This window comes from Trichechus manatus, unplaced genomic scaffold, assembly GCF_000243295.1.
Source record: "Trichechus manatus latirostris isolate Lorelei unplaced genomic scaffold, TriManLat1.0 scaffold00027, whole genome shotgun sequence".
NCBI classification, from domain to species: Eukaryota; Metazoa; Chordata; class Mammalia; order Sirenia; family Trichechidae; genus Trichechus; species Trichechus manatus.
Window position 1 is genome coordinate 20,044,973 of NW_004443963.1, and position 15,603 is coordinate 20,060,575.

Consider the following 15,603-nt stretch of genomic DNA (forward strand, 5'->3'; position numbering starts at 1 on the left):
GGAAAGGAGGAGTGTGCTGTCACAGTATAGGGAGAGCAACTAGGGTCACATAACAATGTATGTATAGATTTTTGTATGAGACTAACTTGAACTGTAAACTTTCACTTAAAGCACAATAAAAAATTAAAAAAAAAAAAAAGTTTTCTTGGCCCAAACCAAAACCCTGGACAAGAAGTCAAGAGACTCTCATTTCTTTCCTTAGCTTTGCTACTAAGTTGCAGTGTTACCGTGGGCCATCAGGACTCACCACCTCTCCTTAAGACCCAGTGTCAAAGACCTGCTTGACCTGGTGTCTCCAACTATGACTGTGTCTCTTAAGGATAACTTGCTCATTACCTCTAACCCACTGCTGTCGAGTTGATGCTGACTCACAGCAACCCTACAGGACAAAGCAGAACTGCCCCATAGAGTTTCCAGAGAGTGGCTGGTGGATTCAAACTGCCAACCTTTTGGTTAGCAGCTGTAGCTCTTAACCACTGCGGCGGCATCAAGGTTCAGCATGCAGAAATTAGATAGTCCAGTTAGGGTAAGGAAAATGAGTTTTCCATTAATTTGTTAATCTTCTTAAAAAAATACAAGCCTTCTCAAAATAAAAATCCCCTTAATGTGAGTAAATAAGAACTTTACAAAACAAAGCAAGTAAGCTGAGTCCTCCTAACTCATCAATTTGATTTAATTTTGTCTCATTCCCTTCACTGTTACTGGGAGCCACTGCTTCAGTTTAAAAACAGCAAGTTTTCAAAAATGACTTTGGTTTATCTATCCATAATAAACGGCATGAACAGTTTTGAATTTATTCCAGCAGCAATAAGATGACCAAGTGCTTAATGAATTCCTCTACCTCTAATTTGAATCACACCTTCCTGGGTGACTAAAATAAATTTCTAGAGTTAAACATAAATGAGGAAGGTGACTGACTACCAGAAAATAAACACTAACTTTATTAATACAATAGCAACAGAAAGGGTTTCCAATTTCTCAGAAGAAAAATAACATGAAACCAGCACCACCCGGTAAGCTTTACAAGATCCAATCTCGTATTTATTGTTCGGATAGCTCCCCACCACACCCCGAAGATGTTTCATCAAGGGCAGCTGCCATCAGGGCTGCTCTAAGGTCACGTTTCCCACTGTGGTAGTGAGGATACTTCATAGGCAACTCCCCAAACAGAAGATGAATGCTATTATTCCTCTTTTAGAGGCTCTTGATGTAGAGAGAACACATCCATGTGGAGTACAGAGGCTTGTGTCTCAAATCAAGAAAAACCATGAACTAATCTATTAATTTATCTCTGAGACAGTCTGCCAGAGTGGTCTACGAAGAATCCTTTTCTGTTCCTACCACATGTCTGGGTGAGGGGAGAGGAAGGGGCTGGAAGGGTGCCAGTATCCTAACAGGCAAGTCTGGTGATATTCTGGGCTCCACTGCCTTTCTTCTGGTGGTGCTGGGTATCTACTCTGGCAGCTGCAGCAGCTTGATGTGGGGAGGAAGGGACCACCGGCAATCACCTCTTTTTGAAGCCATATTTTTTGCGTTCATAGAAGAGATCAGTCTTAGAGCTCCCCAAATTGACAATCTTTGGGCAACCATCTCTCTGGAAAACAGAAGAATTAATAAATGGTTAGAAGTCTTTAAGCCTGAATCGAGAGGGATTAAAGATAAAAAAATTACGTCACAGAAGGAACAAGTTAAACTCTTCATCCTAGTATTCAAAACCCCAATAAATGGATTTGCAATTGTACCTGAACACCCCTACTTCCCTAACTGGGAAGGCCAGCTCAGTCAGCACTGTTTCTTCCTGATCTCTTCTGACTTTTGGATTAATGCCTTACCTGTTCATTTTACCCGTCACCCTATTCAGTCAGTTATCAAGAATTTACTAAGCACTAGAATGTGCCCAAGGCCTGCCTACCCTCTATCCAGTGACCTACAATTACAACTACACTTAGAATGCTGAATTCTAAGCCCACTTTTGTTGCTAATATGATACGGTTGAGGTAGAAATCTGGACTCTCAAAAAATATGCAAAGGATTTTCTTCAAGTCAAAGATAAGACATGGCAACAAATCATCTGCAGATCCAGCTCTCTGGTCCTCCTGCATAGAAGCACTATCCCAAGAAAGGAGAGAAGATCAGAGACGAGAAAAACTAAAGACTTCAGGAAACAGTGCCTTACATTTTAAATACCATAGGAGAATACTAGGTTTGCTGTGTTCATATTAATTCACTGAATGTGACACATGGTCTCGGGGAAGGAGTGCTCCTGTCTAGAGACAGCTGTTGACGGTCTATGCTCTGATATGTAATGACACTCTCCCCTGGCCATTCTGTGAGCTTGAGTGGTTCAATGAACCCCTGGGAAGCTCTTCTTCAGGAATCATGGCTCTATCAGTTGATGAGAGATGATAGGAGAAAACTGGGTAAGTTGGTACTGGTAAAAACCTTCACAGGTCTGATGATGATTTTCTATGTACCCAGTATTACATCGAGAACTCTCATCTGTGTAGCCTGGTGTAATCAGGTAGCCAAGGTTCTAGGCCCAGCCCCACCAATGGCTAGGTGAACTCAAGCAAGCCACATAACCTGTATTTAAGGTCCTTGTAAAAATGAGGGAACAGCTGCCTCTCTTGGCCTAAGAAGGCCTGTTATTAAGTAAGACAGTGCTCTAAGTTCTTTAGAGATACTATGATATTCAGTGGTATGATAGCCCAATTTGTGCCCTGCTGTGTGACCGTGGGCAAGTCTCTCTGGACTCATATTCCCCAAGTGTAAAATAAGAGGACTGAATCAGGTCAGTGTTTACACACTGTGTTTATAGAGCCCCCGAGATTTCTGCTAGATGCCATATGATGGGAGGACCCATCCCCGAATCTGCACAGTTCTGTTCTCACTCATTACTTAGGTTAAGATGGTAGGCTCTGGAGCTAGACCACGTGACTTATAAGTTACTTAAACTCCCGAGTCTCAGTTTAATCACGTGTAAATGACTATAATGGTAGAACCTACCTTATAGAATTAAGAGGATTAAATGATTCAACAGACATATGGATTTCCCCATTCCCAGCACAGGAAGCTTTTCTTTTAGGCAGCTGTAGCTTGAACTGAATCCCATGGAAAGTATGTTTTATGGCTACTATAATTTCTAAAATTTCACAAAAAAGGAGACGCTAGACTGCCAAGTGAGGGGTTATCGTCATTCACTTGTAAAAGCCATTGAGCACCTCCAGTGTGTCAGGGGCTTGTTTCCATTATACTAAACACGTTCACTAAAACATTACCAGGAGAACTGGAGGCTGTACTTCTGGAGCGACCATCAAGGAGAACACCATGCCTCTGGGTTTCCTTCCCAAGATGGGTTGTGTTTCAAATCCACTTCTATGCAGGAAAGTAAACTCTAGAAAGCTCACTGATGAAAAACCAGGCACTTGCAATTAACACTTAAAAAAAACCCCAATACAAACCATGTACCAAAATATAACATACCAAGGGGAAAGTGATACAGAACTGAAATGCAGGAAAATTAATTAAAAAATTGACATCAGAAAAACACATTTACTTAAAATGGGTCAAAATTTCTGTTTTTTACAGATGGTAACAAAGATTAGGAATGGGTGGCACTGGCGGGATCTGCTTTAAGTAACAGAAACTAGAAGGTGAAATGTTCACTGTTTAATGAACATTGATGATGTAAAAACCTGACAACCTACAACAGTTTGGGACCTTAACAATAGTATCACATTATTCTATTTGGGGTATTAAAAAAAAAAAAGACCTCCAAGCACCCAGCACTCAATAAAGACATCCATGAGGTGACAGGGTTTGTTACTCCCATTTTGCAGAGATTTCCCCAAAGCTACACACAGCATGTTAGCTGCAGAGCCAAGACATGAACATGGGCTTTCTGTCTCCCAGTCTGGTGTTCTTCCTAATGAGGAAGAACATAGTTCAGGAAGTTATAAAGAATGTTAAATCTGTGAATTAACTTTGAAAAGTGTAATTGTTTTTTTGCATCTATCCAACTGCTCTAATTGCTGTTCACTTCCATGGGGAGCACAGAAGGGTAGAAATAACAAAAGGGAGGCACATCCTTAACCACCCGGACAAAAGCAATACAGTGAGGTGGTTAGGACTAAGTTCTTTGAGGCTGACCATGTATCTCAATGGGGCAATATTACAAAAAAAAAAACTTTGCTACTACAATGATTTGTGATCTAATGTTTACCCAACAAAATTTTACTCCGTATTTAATTTCTCTTATTGAGGATAAATTTAATTAAATTTTAATTTAGCCTTTCTCCTTGTTGTTAGCTGTCACTGAGTTAGCCCCTGGCTCGTGGTGACCCCATATACAATGGAATAAAACACTGCCTGGCTGCACCATCCCCATGATTGGTTGCGAGTCAAACTGTTGTGATCCACAGGGCTTTCAATGACTGATTTTTGGAAGTAGATCACCAGGCCTTTCTTCCTAGTCTTAGTCTAAAAGCTAAGCAACACACAAGTCTCCAGTGACAGAAGGGTGGTGGCTGCACACGAGGTGCACTGACCAGGAATCAATACTGGGTCTCTCACTGAACCACCACTGCCCTCACCTTTCTCCACAGTCAGACAATGAGAAAAGGCCAACAGAGAGTTAGGCAGACCTATGTTCTAGACCTGGATCTACCACTTATTAGCCATGTGACCTTGGGCCAAGTTGCTTAGCTTTTCTAAGCCTCCGTTTCCTCATCTGTATCACATGGGACATTTGTAAAAGAATATTCAGCACAGGATCTGGTACACAGCAAGAGCTACATAAATGTTAGCTACTATTTTTCTTCTTTTCTGGTTGGGAGATTTAAGAGAATGAAAATAAAAAGAGTAAAGGAAATCAAGGATTAAGGGGTATTAATATGATGCTGGCCTATAAAAAAACCACACATTAGTCCTCTGGTAGCAACGTCCATAGATAGTATTCCTGACTCCTAATTATTCTTGTGGCTTTGAAAAACTGTAAGTCAGAGGACCCAGCTTAGCTTACTGTTCTAATTCCCTTATAAATGATGAAAGCTGCAAGAAGAAGAAGAGAACAATAATGAGGTTGCTTTGGTCCTAGGAAGATGTCTGCATAGGAAAAAGTCTTGGGCACATAATCTCCATGACGATCTGTAAGGCTGAGAGGTGGATCATGTCACTGGACTGCCTTGTGTTCCCTGGAAACGAGTGCCGAGTAAATGTGAGACAGATGCCATCTCAAATATCCTCAGAACATTCCTGTATAATGGGCAATAGGGGAAGTGACATCTAGGATAATTCTTAGGGACAAAATGAGACACAAAGATCAAAGGTATCAGGTCACACATGACATGCAGACAAGCCAGGTGGCAATTAACATTTATTAAGCACTCTGGTTGCAAAGCTTACGTCAGGTAAGAACTCTCACTACAGCCATGCAAGTTCAAGAAAACATCACTAATGGAATCTTTCTAGTTTAAGAACTGTTTATACTCTCTCTTCCCCGCTGTCACCTTACCATGGTTTCACTGCTTATATGCTCTCCAAGTAATTATCAAACACCTACTATGTATCAGACAGCCTGCAGGGTGGATGATTTGCAGGGCATCACCAAAACATCCTATCATGCTTGGACTACATGCCAGGTACTGTACCAAGAACTGGGGAAAAGGAGAGGAGACAAATACACAATCCAAGGTCCTTGCTCTAAAGGAATTTAATCTAGCTGGCTGACCAGACCCACATTTAGAAAAAGTAGGACATGATTTGACAATGATGAAATGCAAATCAGCATTTAGGATAGGAGAATGTTGACATCCCTAATTGAAATTATGTTTTTACTTCTTTAGCTATGGCCTTTCTCATATCCCTAAATGATAGAAGACTTAATGGTCTAAGAAATGGTCTTTATCTGGCCTGATATGTCACACTTACTGGGGGTAGACAAGATCCAAATGTGCAGACTGCTAAGGTAGCTGGGCTGTTTCTCCTCAACATGGATACATTTTACCAAGATGACTTAGGGAGGAGAACACGGTGTAATGGTGACATCACGAGGTTTAGTCAGACAGCCTGGGCTTGCCACTTATTAGCTGGGTGGGGGACTGTAAAATGGGAATGATAATGATACCCATTTAACAGAGTTATTGTGTGGAATAAGGGCGATAACATTAATAAAGTACTCGTTAGCTCATGAGAATGTGAAGAATATTTATCTTTTGCCTTATCCTACACTAGGTAACCAAACCCAAAAAACCAAACTTGTTGTCGTTGAGTCGATTCTGACTCATAGTGACCCTACGGGATAGAGTAAAACTACCCCACAGGGTTTCCAAGGCTGTAAATCTTTACAGAAGCAGGCTGCTGTATCTTTCTCCCGCGCAGCGACTGGCGGGTTCCAACCGCTGACCTTTCGGTTAGCAGCCGAGTGCTTAACCACCGCGCCACTAGGCTTCCTACTAGGTAACCAGTACCCTTAATTAGTCCAGTGGGACTATATCACATTTCCTTTTATAGTATGCTAAGAAAAGAAGTTAACTGACTCATGAGTACACTGCCCCTCCCACAAGAGGCCTGCTGCCAGACTAATCTAAAGAAAAACAGTAAAACTTGTCTTCAGTGCTGATCTACAAGCCCTCTCTCCTGCCATATGGCTCAGGCAGTTGAACATTAGTAACTAGCCACTGCCATTATGTAATGCCAGGGAACAAAAATATCATGAGGCAGAACCACAATCAGTTCTGCCACATTAAACTAAAGACATTCTTCAGCTGCTTAAAGCTGAAATTAACTCAAGTTGTCCCAAACTCAACTTTGTCACCATATCAACCCAAGAGAAGTGCTGAGTGGCTTTTATACACCACGCCCTGTGCTAGGATTTACAAACGCAGAATGTTATTTCTGAGTAAGAATAATCACATGGAATAGAGAGAGGGCTCTCCAAATTGCAGGTGTTGACAAAGAGTTGCTTCTCTTGCCTTTTACTGGGCTACACCCAGTTTGGCTCACAGAACTTGAAGAAATTATAACTTAGGTGATTAGCTGAATGTAGTAATCTCCAAAGACCATAGAAATTTGCTGTGGATGACAAAGTGTTACTAAATAAAAGTCAGGTGGAAAGCTTTGTATACACTCACATCCTTCTCCTGGATGGTGCATTCCTTACAGTAATAGGCATCGGAGACTCCGGGGCCTCCACAGATCACGCAGCGTCCCTGGTAAGAGCCGTAATTACACTCATCACATATGCGCACCAGGGTACAGGGACGCACATAGGAGTCACAGATCACACACTTGCCATCACCTGTGAGAAAAAGAGAATGGACTTACGCTCACCTGCAAGTATCTACTCTCCCAAGTGCTCTGCCCTCTTTCAGCTATGGGCAGTGCACTAGTTTCCTTCGGATAGTGAGTTTAGGGCCCTCCTCTACTTTAGTATTACCCAGTGTCCATCTCAACCCCCTTAACACTTACAAAATGTTAACCAGCATAGAACAGCACCTGGTAGATGAGCCAAAAAACCAAACCCACTGCCGACCAGCCAATTCCAACTCATAGTGACCCTACAGGACAGAACAGTCATGGATCCCTTCTTGAAGCCCCTTCCAGGTCTGAGGCAACCAGAAATAGCACTTCTCAGAACCCTGACTCATATGGTTTACAAGGATCGGCTGGTGGATTCGAACTGCCAACTTTTTGGTAGATGACAGGTCTATGTAATTGCCGGTTAAAAAAAAAAAAAAAAAAAAAACACAACTGTGTATGTTGGGGAGGGGGTCAAGCTACTCTGGCGATTCTTCATATCCCAAATTAGAGATTTTCACAAAACCTAAATGTCGTGTTTAAAATGTGCCAGCCAGAGTAGGGAGGTGGAAAGGGTCTAGAGTTGCAGACTGTGATCCTGTGTCTACATGCTTCCAGCTCCGTCTACTCAAAGCCCTCTTTGTGGCACCGCTGGAAATGCCCATTTGCTGACTCCACTGAGTGGGAGGAGTGAGAGGCTGGGAGGGTGTTTCCACTCACATTTTTCACACAGTCTTCCGATGGCTGCAAGAGCAAAGAAGTAAAGAACACCATTAGAATTAGGGTTTTGACGAAAACGGCTGGGGTGGGAACAGGGGCAGGGACTGCAATGAACTTTAAGTGACAATCATCTTATCCTCGTAGACTTCGATCCGAACCAAACCCATAGTCACGATTCCCTCTTGAAGTCCCTCCCAGGTCTGGGGCAACCTGAGATAGCGCTTCTCGGAACCCTGACCCAGACACTCAGCCCTTGCCGCCCACCCCTGGCTCCCAGCCCGCGCGCTCCGCCCTCTTTTCCTCAGAGGCCACGAACCCGCGCGCTCCTACACTACGCCGCGACCGTGAAGTAGAAAACGTGGGGGCTCCGAGGGAAAGCCCTAGGGAAGAGATGAAAACTCTCAACCTCCCAGCTCCTAACACCACCCCGACCCAGACAGCCGGGGCAGGGCGCCGCCTCACCAACACCAGCCTGCTTGCGGCAAAAAATCAAATCCGGATGGTGTTTGGCCATAGCTTCCACTTAAACCGGCCACCGGAAGCTTCCGGAACTTCCGTCCGACCTTTGATCCCCATTGTTCCTGCTTCCTCTTCGTCATGATTGGTCCTCGAGACTTCCATCAGGCACCAAGCCCCGCTCCCTCTCGCGAGATCCAAGCAAGTACTTTCCAGGACGTTTCTGTGGTTGCTGCGGTGCCAGGTCCTGGCAAGAGCGCGAAAGATCTGAAATAAGTACGTTTCCCAGATTTGGATGGAAGATATAACCGAAATTTGTTTTTCAATAAAGCATCTTTGTATCAGCATTTAATTACTGCAAGTGTTTTTACCAGCCTTTTGACCTCTCGCGTGCCCGTTCCTAACATTGTGGCTCTACCCTCTATGTTCGCGAAGCTCCGGTGCCTCTAGGAAGGCCCCGCCCTCACCGCGACGCGTTCTCGTCAGGCCACGCCCCCACCTAAAGTCCTTAAGTACGCCGTCTGTCACGTCACTTTCACGCGACCTCATCTTTGTCAGTGCACAAAATGGCGCCTTACAGCCTACTGGTGACCCGGCTGCAGGTGAGCGCGCTCAGGGCCCTCAGGGTTCACGGGGGCGGGGTGCCTCCTACTGTGTTTGCGGCTGTGGGCGAGGCGGGCCTGACCTTGGGCAGACTTTTCGTGTACCTGTCACGGCCGTGGGCCCAGTGCCTGTGCCCGATTCTGTGGTGCCGGAGGTCAAGGCGTCCCTGGCTCTGTTAGGTGCCCCAGCCCTTTCCCCGCCCCCTGGTAAGCGTACGCCCAAGCAGCGGCGGCAGGATGGAGAGTTGAGGTCCCTCTTTCTCCTTTCTGAGGACTGCACTGCCCGCTCTCGTAGGGTTTCTTTCTATTCCTCAAGGTGAAGACAAGGTGACAGGGTGGGGTGGGGTGGGGTGGCGGTCGTTGTAGAGCCCGTTAAGCCCAATGCCTGAAGGTCTCAGTTCCTATCTCTCAGCCTCAGACTTTACTGGCCGGTTTGCCTAGTACCCTATTCCGTCTTTTGAGGACTCTGCGAAACTTTTAGCCAAGAGTACGCGGGGGATCTTCTTGCCCGAGGTAGTATAGTAGTGATTATAGTAATGTCTCACATTTGCACGTGATTGCAAGACTTTTAATTCCTCATCATATCATTTGATTCATATAATCATCTAGTGAGATAGGTGCGAGATAATTCTCATTTAATAGGTGGTGAAACTGCTAGGAAGTAGGTGAAAGTTTCAAGGGTGTCACTGTCACTGTAGTCCTGTGGCCTGAACATGTACCCTACTACCCCTCTGCTCTCCTAGTTCCACGTCAGCCTGCCCTCACAGACTGAGGCAAGGTATAATCCTGGAGTTAACATTTGCATTTTGGAGAGTACTAGAATGGAGTGTTTTGAGTTTACAGTTAGTTGCTTTTTGAGTAACAGATGGGAGGGTAGGGAGACTCAGCCGTTTGACCTTGACTCTCCTGTTGTGAACCATCTAGAAAGTTGACTGTGGCAGTGACTGCCAAATGATTTTTCACTCCTAACTTGACAGTCATTAAAAAACAAAACAAAAAACCTGTTGCTGTTGAGTCGATTCTAACTCATAGCAAACCTATAGGACAGAGTAGAACTGCCCCAAAGGGTTTCCAAGGATCGGCTGGTGGGTTCGAACTGCTTACCTTTTAGTTAGCAGCCAAATGCTTAACCACCGTGCCACCAGGGCCCCTTACAATCTTTAGGAAGGTGTTATACTCGAAGTATCAATGTCAAGGGTGTAGTTTGTTAATAAAAATAAAGGAAGCAAGCATTTGTAGACATTCTCTGCAGCCTTTTATGTTTAACTTTGTGAATATTTTTGAATCAAGTGGCACAACTGTGATTATAGAATTAAAAACTTATTATGTGCTGTACTCTCAGGAAGCATTGTGTTACTAGAAGTTATTTTTCATCACATTACTTAAGTTTAAAACTGGTTTAAAGTGAAATCATTTATTAACTTCCAGTCTCACAGTTTTGGGCAAAGGCAAGAGATTTGCACTTAATTATCTCTTAAGGTCTTTTGATTTTCTAGGTTGATGGTGTGGAAATAGTTATTTCTTCCTACTCCTGCTGTACCATGATGTAGTGCAGCCAGGCAAGATTACTTGATAAGATAAATGATTACAGATTTATTGAAAAAAGAGGAAAAGAGGTTGTAAAAACGGCATGGGGGTGGTGTCTGACCTCTAGCCCCACAAGGGGAAGGAGAACCAAGATCAGCAGCACAAGGCTGACTGTCATGAGGTTGAGGCCAGACAAGCCTCCTCTTTCCACCATCTTTACCAATTCTAATACCAACCGTCCCCTCACACAGCATGCTCTACTTCTCTGCTGGGTTCAATAATTCTTTTGCAATGGCCATACAGAACTCAGAGAGCATACAGTTATGAGGTTTATTAGAAAAGTAACAGTTACGATTCAGGCTCAGGAACACTCAGGATACAGTTTTTCCGTCAGGACAGCCTCCCCAGCTGTGCTTGCAGGCACGCCTCTCTCTGGCCCTAGGCCTCTCCCCAAAGGCACTCAGCTTTCTCTCTCGGTGGCCAACCATGCGGTCTCCTGCTGCCGGTCTCTGCTGTCACCACTTCTCACCGTCTTCAGGGTTACAGCTTTCTCTCTCTCTCTGTCTCCTGCTTCCAGGAGCTTCTAAGCTCAGGGATCCCTGGTCCAAAGGACGCGCTTTCCGCTCCTGGCTGTTCTTTCATGGTGGTAGGATCCTCCTCCCTGCTCTGGAATTGGCTCTCTTTTTAGGCAAAATTGACCAATACCCTTGATGGGCCACAATTACCCTATCACACAGTCCTGCCCAATCACCTGGGTGGGAGTTACAAGACCATAGCTAGAAAGGCCACATACAAGAGTGATTAATCACACTGCAGAGGTATATTAACAGCATTTTAGAACTGAAAACATGAACGTTAACCTGGTGTAGAAGGTTCATACTGTACCCTGGCCCTGTGACCTTGAGGAAATTACTTCCTGAATCCCAGTTTCCTCACCTGTCATTTGGCGATGATCTTCATTGAAGAAACATTTATTGAGTACCTGATAATCTTCTTTTCAGATTGTTGTTATAAAGTGATGAGCAACTGGAATGTATTTGTTTATGATCACCATAGAATCCAAGGCCTTGCAAATCCTGAGTGACTTCCAGTAATAGTCCAGCTACTCTGTAGCAGAGTCAGGATTAAAATCGGGGTCTCCTTGTCCATTCAGCTAAAACGAATGAACAGAATTTGCATTTGCGTTATACCACACCACCCCCCAGTAGTCAGGCTGTCTTAAGTAATAGCCAGCTAACACTGTCCTCTGAGAACCTTGTGAATTTACCTCTTTTGTGTTGAGCTACATTTGAGAAGTGATGGTTACTACCTTAGTCATCATGTCTTGGGAGAACCCTGTCTGTGCATTCAATTCATTCCTTCTTCACTACGTATTTCCTGAGCTCCCACTGCTTGCTGCAGATTCAGTGGTGAGCCAAGCAGACAATGCCTGTTCTCGTGGAGCTTCCATTATATTCTAATATACCCTGCAGCAGAGGGTCTTGGAGATCTTTCTTAGCCCATATTATTATTCTTTTGCCCTTGGCTAGACTAAAGATGAAGGTAGATAATAGAATGATGACTGTTGCTACTACCGCTAAGAGTAGTTACTGTTTAGCTTACTCTGTGCCAGTAATCTCACATGAGCCTGCAAGATAAGGCAGACTTATTAGCCCTGTTTTACAGAGGAAGAAACTGAGGATTAGAGAGGAAGCATGGTGTAATAATAGTTAAGAGCATGGACTGTGGCATCAGGTTGCCTGGATTAGAACCCTGACTGTAATGTTCAGTAGCTGTGACTTTGAACGTATTACTTTACCTCTTTGTACCTGTTTCCTTGCCTGTAAGATATGGATAATAATAGTACATCTGTCTTATTTAATCCTCAATAATCATATTATGGAGTCTCTGGGTGGTGCACACAGTTAAAGTATTTGTTTGCTAACTGAAAGGTTGGAGGTTGGAGTTCGAGGCTCCTTGGAAGAAAGGCCTGATAGTATACTTCTGAAAAACCAGCCCTTGAAAGCCCTGTGGAGTATACTCTGACACATAGGGGGGTCACCGTGAGTGAGAATTGACTCAACAGTAGCTGTTTTTTTAATCATATTGTGGTTACAAATTATTTAGAACCTGCCTGACACTTAGGAAGTGCTATATGCTTGTTTGTTAAGTAAAATAGAATATACTTGCCTAGGGCCTTATCACTAGTTGTTAGCGGATGTGATTTGAATCTGCACCTTTCTGGTTCCAAAGCCTAAGGTCCTAGCAACTGTCTTATACTTCTTCCCGTTGACGTTAAGACACCTGTTGACCAGGGCACTGCTGTTGCTCCATAACCCGAGAACAGAGCTCTCCTAAGTTGAAAGTATACTGTTGGTTGACAGTACCTGCTACCAGGTAGTAAGATTAGAAACTGGGCAGAAAATGATAGGTGAAATGTCTAAAAAGTCACACTTACTCTCTAGTTTTTAATATTTGTTTCTGTACAAATATTAAAATGATGGTAAATAAAAGGAATTGGGCACTTACAAATATGTTTCTCAGCTCTTCGGTTTTGCCTTGAGGTGCTGGGGTGCGAGTTCTCATCATATGACCTTGAGAAAGTCCTGTAACCTCTTACGTTTAAGTCTGGAATGACAGTTAACTACAAGAAGTCTGACGTATATGGCAGAGGTTAAGTTCTCTATAAAGTGCCATGTTAAAATCTTTCACTGAATTGTGAAACAGGTCATTCTGGTTGCCTCTTCACTGTGGTACCTTCTCAGCCGTCTCATAAAAAAAAAAAAAAAAAAAAACCAAACCCGCTGCTGTTGAGTCGATTCTGACTGATAGCAACCCTATAGGACAGAGGAGAACTGCTTCATAGGATTAAGTAATAGCCAGCTAACACTGTCCTCTGAGAACCTTGTGAATTTACCTCTTTCGTGTTGAGCTACATCTGAGAAGTGATGGTTACTACCTTAGTCATCATGTCTTGGGAGAACCCTGTCTGTGCATTCAATTCATTCCTGGTGGATTCGAACTACTGACCTTTAGGGTAACAGCTGTAGCTCTTAACCGCTACGCCACCAGGGTTTGAGACAGCTGTTAATGTGAACTAAATGAATGAAGAAACAAACATCCAATCTCAGATTCGAGTGGGATGGTGGAGGGAATAGAATCACCGTCCTGAGGACTAGGGGTGCACACTGTTGCGTTCTGAACCAGCTGCTCCCAAAATGCTTATCGAAAGCTTAATATATGCCTAGCACTAATTAAGACACTGGGGATGCAGTAGTGAGCAAGAATGGGAGACAGAAAATAAACACGTACAAAAATAAGAAAATCATGTAGATAAGTGCTCTGAGGAAGATAAAATAGGACGGTGTGGTAGAGAGGGTAGGGGTGGGGATGTGGCATGGCTTCACCTGGGATGGTTGGGGAGAGCTTCTCAGAAGAGGTGAGATTTGAGCTGAGACTTGGATGATAAGAAATCAGCCAGTCAGCGCCTTGGGAGAGGAGACTTCAAGCAGAAGGAGCAACGTGCAGGGTACCTGAGATAGGCATGAGCTTGGTGTGTTGAGGACAAGCAACAAGGCCATTGTAGGTGAGGTGTTGTGAAGGAGGGGAAGGGCTGAGCAAGAGGAAGGGCCAGGGTCTTGGAGGCTAGGTACAGTGAGTTACTGCACTTTTACACAGATAATGCACACCTTCTGCATTTGTTTGCTGGCCATGCCCTCTCCCTGTGAGATATTTTTGTAAGCACGCTATGCTAATGTTTTTTTTTACAGCAACATGTGGAAGAGGATTGGCATGGTGGCACTTGTCAGGGTGCCTCGTTGAGGGAGGATGCACGTTAGTTGCATAAAAATATGGTACTTAATATGGACCTTTTAGCTATGTGTGGTCTTGTAACTCCCACACAGTGATTGGGTGGAGCTATGCAAATAAGGTGCTTGTGTCCCAACAAAGGGATTGGACAGCTTGCTAATAATGCAAATAAGGTGCATGGAACCTCTGTGAGGGGGACCATGCAAATAAATAAGGTGTGTGGAACCCTAATGAGTGGACTGGTCAGTTTTGCCATCCTGCTAGGCTTAAAAGAAAGCCAATCTCAGAGCAGGGGCAGGGACCTCACTACCACCAAGAAGAAGAGATGGGAGCAAAGCGTATCCTTTGGACCCGGGATCCCTGTGCTGAGAACCTCTTAGACCAGAAGACAGAGAGGGGGAGCTGTAACATAGAAGATAGCAAGAGACAGTGGCGCATCTATAGTAAGAGCGATAGTGGCCTGAGACAGCTGTGGTGGGGCTTGCTGACTCACGGAGCTAAGAGCTTTGTAACACTTGTCCAAGCAGGGCAGAGGCCAGGCCGAGGGGCTGAGAGGCTGAAGGCCAGAGAGAGGCCTGCCTGCGGGCATGGCTGAGAAGAGGCTGTCCTGATTGAAAAACTGTATCCTGATTTGTTCTGCTCCTGAATTGTAACATGTTACTTCCCTAATAAACCACTTAACTGTAAGTAAGGTTTGTGAGTTCTGTGTGGTCATTGCAACAAATTATTGAACCCAGCAGAGAAGCAGAGAGTGCTGTGGGAGGGACGGCTGGTGTCAGAATTGGTAAAAAAAAAAAAAAGAAAAGTTGGAGGGCAGAGTATGTTGACCTGCACCTCATAGGAATCATCAGCCTTGGGCTGATGTTGATGATGATTATCCTCCCTCTTGAAGCTAGGCAAGGTCTGTCACCCACCACCATTTTACAGAGGCCCTGGTGAGGAAATAGGGCTTTACTCCTGGTGTAACAAAAATCCATTGGAAGCTTTTAAGCAGGGGAGTGACATTATCGGATTTATATTTGAGAAAATCATTCGGGCTGCTATGGGAATGCTGGACCATCGAGGGACAAAGAGGAGGCGGGGAGACCAGTCAGGGGTAGGGGGCTATTGGAGGAGTCCAAGGAGTGGTGAAGGTGTCTGGGACTAGTTATGGTGGTTGCGATAGTGAGAAGTGTTTAGGTCCTAGATATATTTTGGAAGCAGATGGCTATAG

General features: G+C 44.3%; 2 protein-coding genes across 2 annotated transcripts in view; one reads left to right on the forward strand and one right to left on the reverse strand.

The window, feature by feature from the left end:
• Nucleotides 1–251: 251 nt before the first annotated feature.
• PHF5A (PHD finger protein 5A) lies at nucleotides 252–8,552 on the reverse strand. Its single transcript, XM_004373902.2, has 4 exons — nucleotides 8,479–8,552; nucleotides 8,017–8,040; nucleotides 7,131–7,297; nucleotides 252–1,594 (listed from the first exon to the last, which is right to left on the reverse strand). Exons 1-4 carry the CDS (start codon nucleotides 8,528–8,530, stop codon nucleotides 1,505–1,507), a joined length of 333 nt encoding a protein of 110 aa, XP_004373959.1. The 5' UTR covers nucleotides 8,531–8,552; the 3' UTR covers nucleotides 252–1,504.
• Nucleotides 8,541–15,603, forward strand: part of ACO2 (aconitase 2) — a 65,265-nt gene continuing 58,202 nt past the window's right edge. Inside the window, exon 1 of the mRNA XM_004373903.2 lies at nucleotides 8,541–9,074. Within this exon, the coding sequence (XP_004373960.1) occupies nucleotides 9,039–9,074 (36 nt within the window). The 5' untranslated portion in view covers nucleotides 8,541–9,038. The remainder of the gene's footprint in view (nucleotides 9,075–15,603) is intronic.

Bases quoted from the DNA above. Each gene is read 5' to 3' on its own strand.
- PHF5A (XM_004373902.2), bottom strand. From the start codon at position 8,530: ATGGCCAAACACCATCCGGATTTGATTTTTTGCCGCAAGCAGGCTGGT. The intron at 8,041-8,478 runs GTGAGGCGGCGC...TTGCTCTTGCAG, and splicing joins CCGCAAGCAGGCTGGTGTTG to CCATCGGAAGACTGTGTGAA. The intron at 1,595-7,130 runs GTGAGTGTATAC...TCTGTTTTCCAG, and splicing joins GCACCATCCAGGAGAAGGAT to AGAGATGGTTGCCCAAAGAT.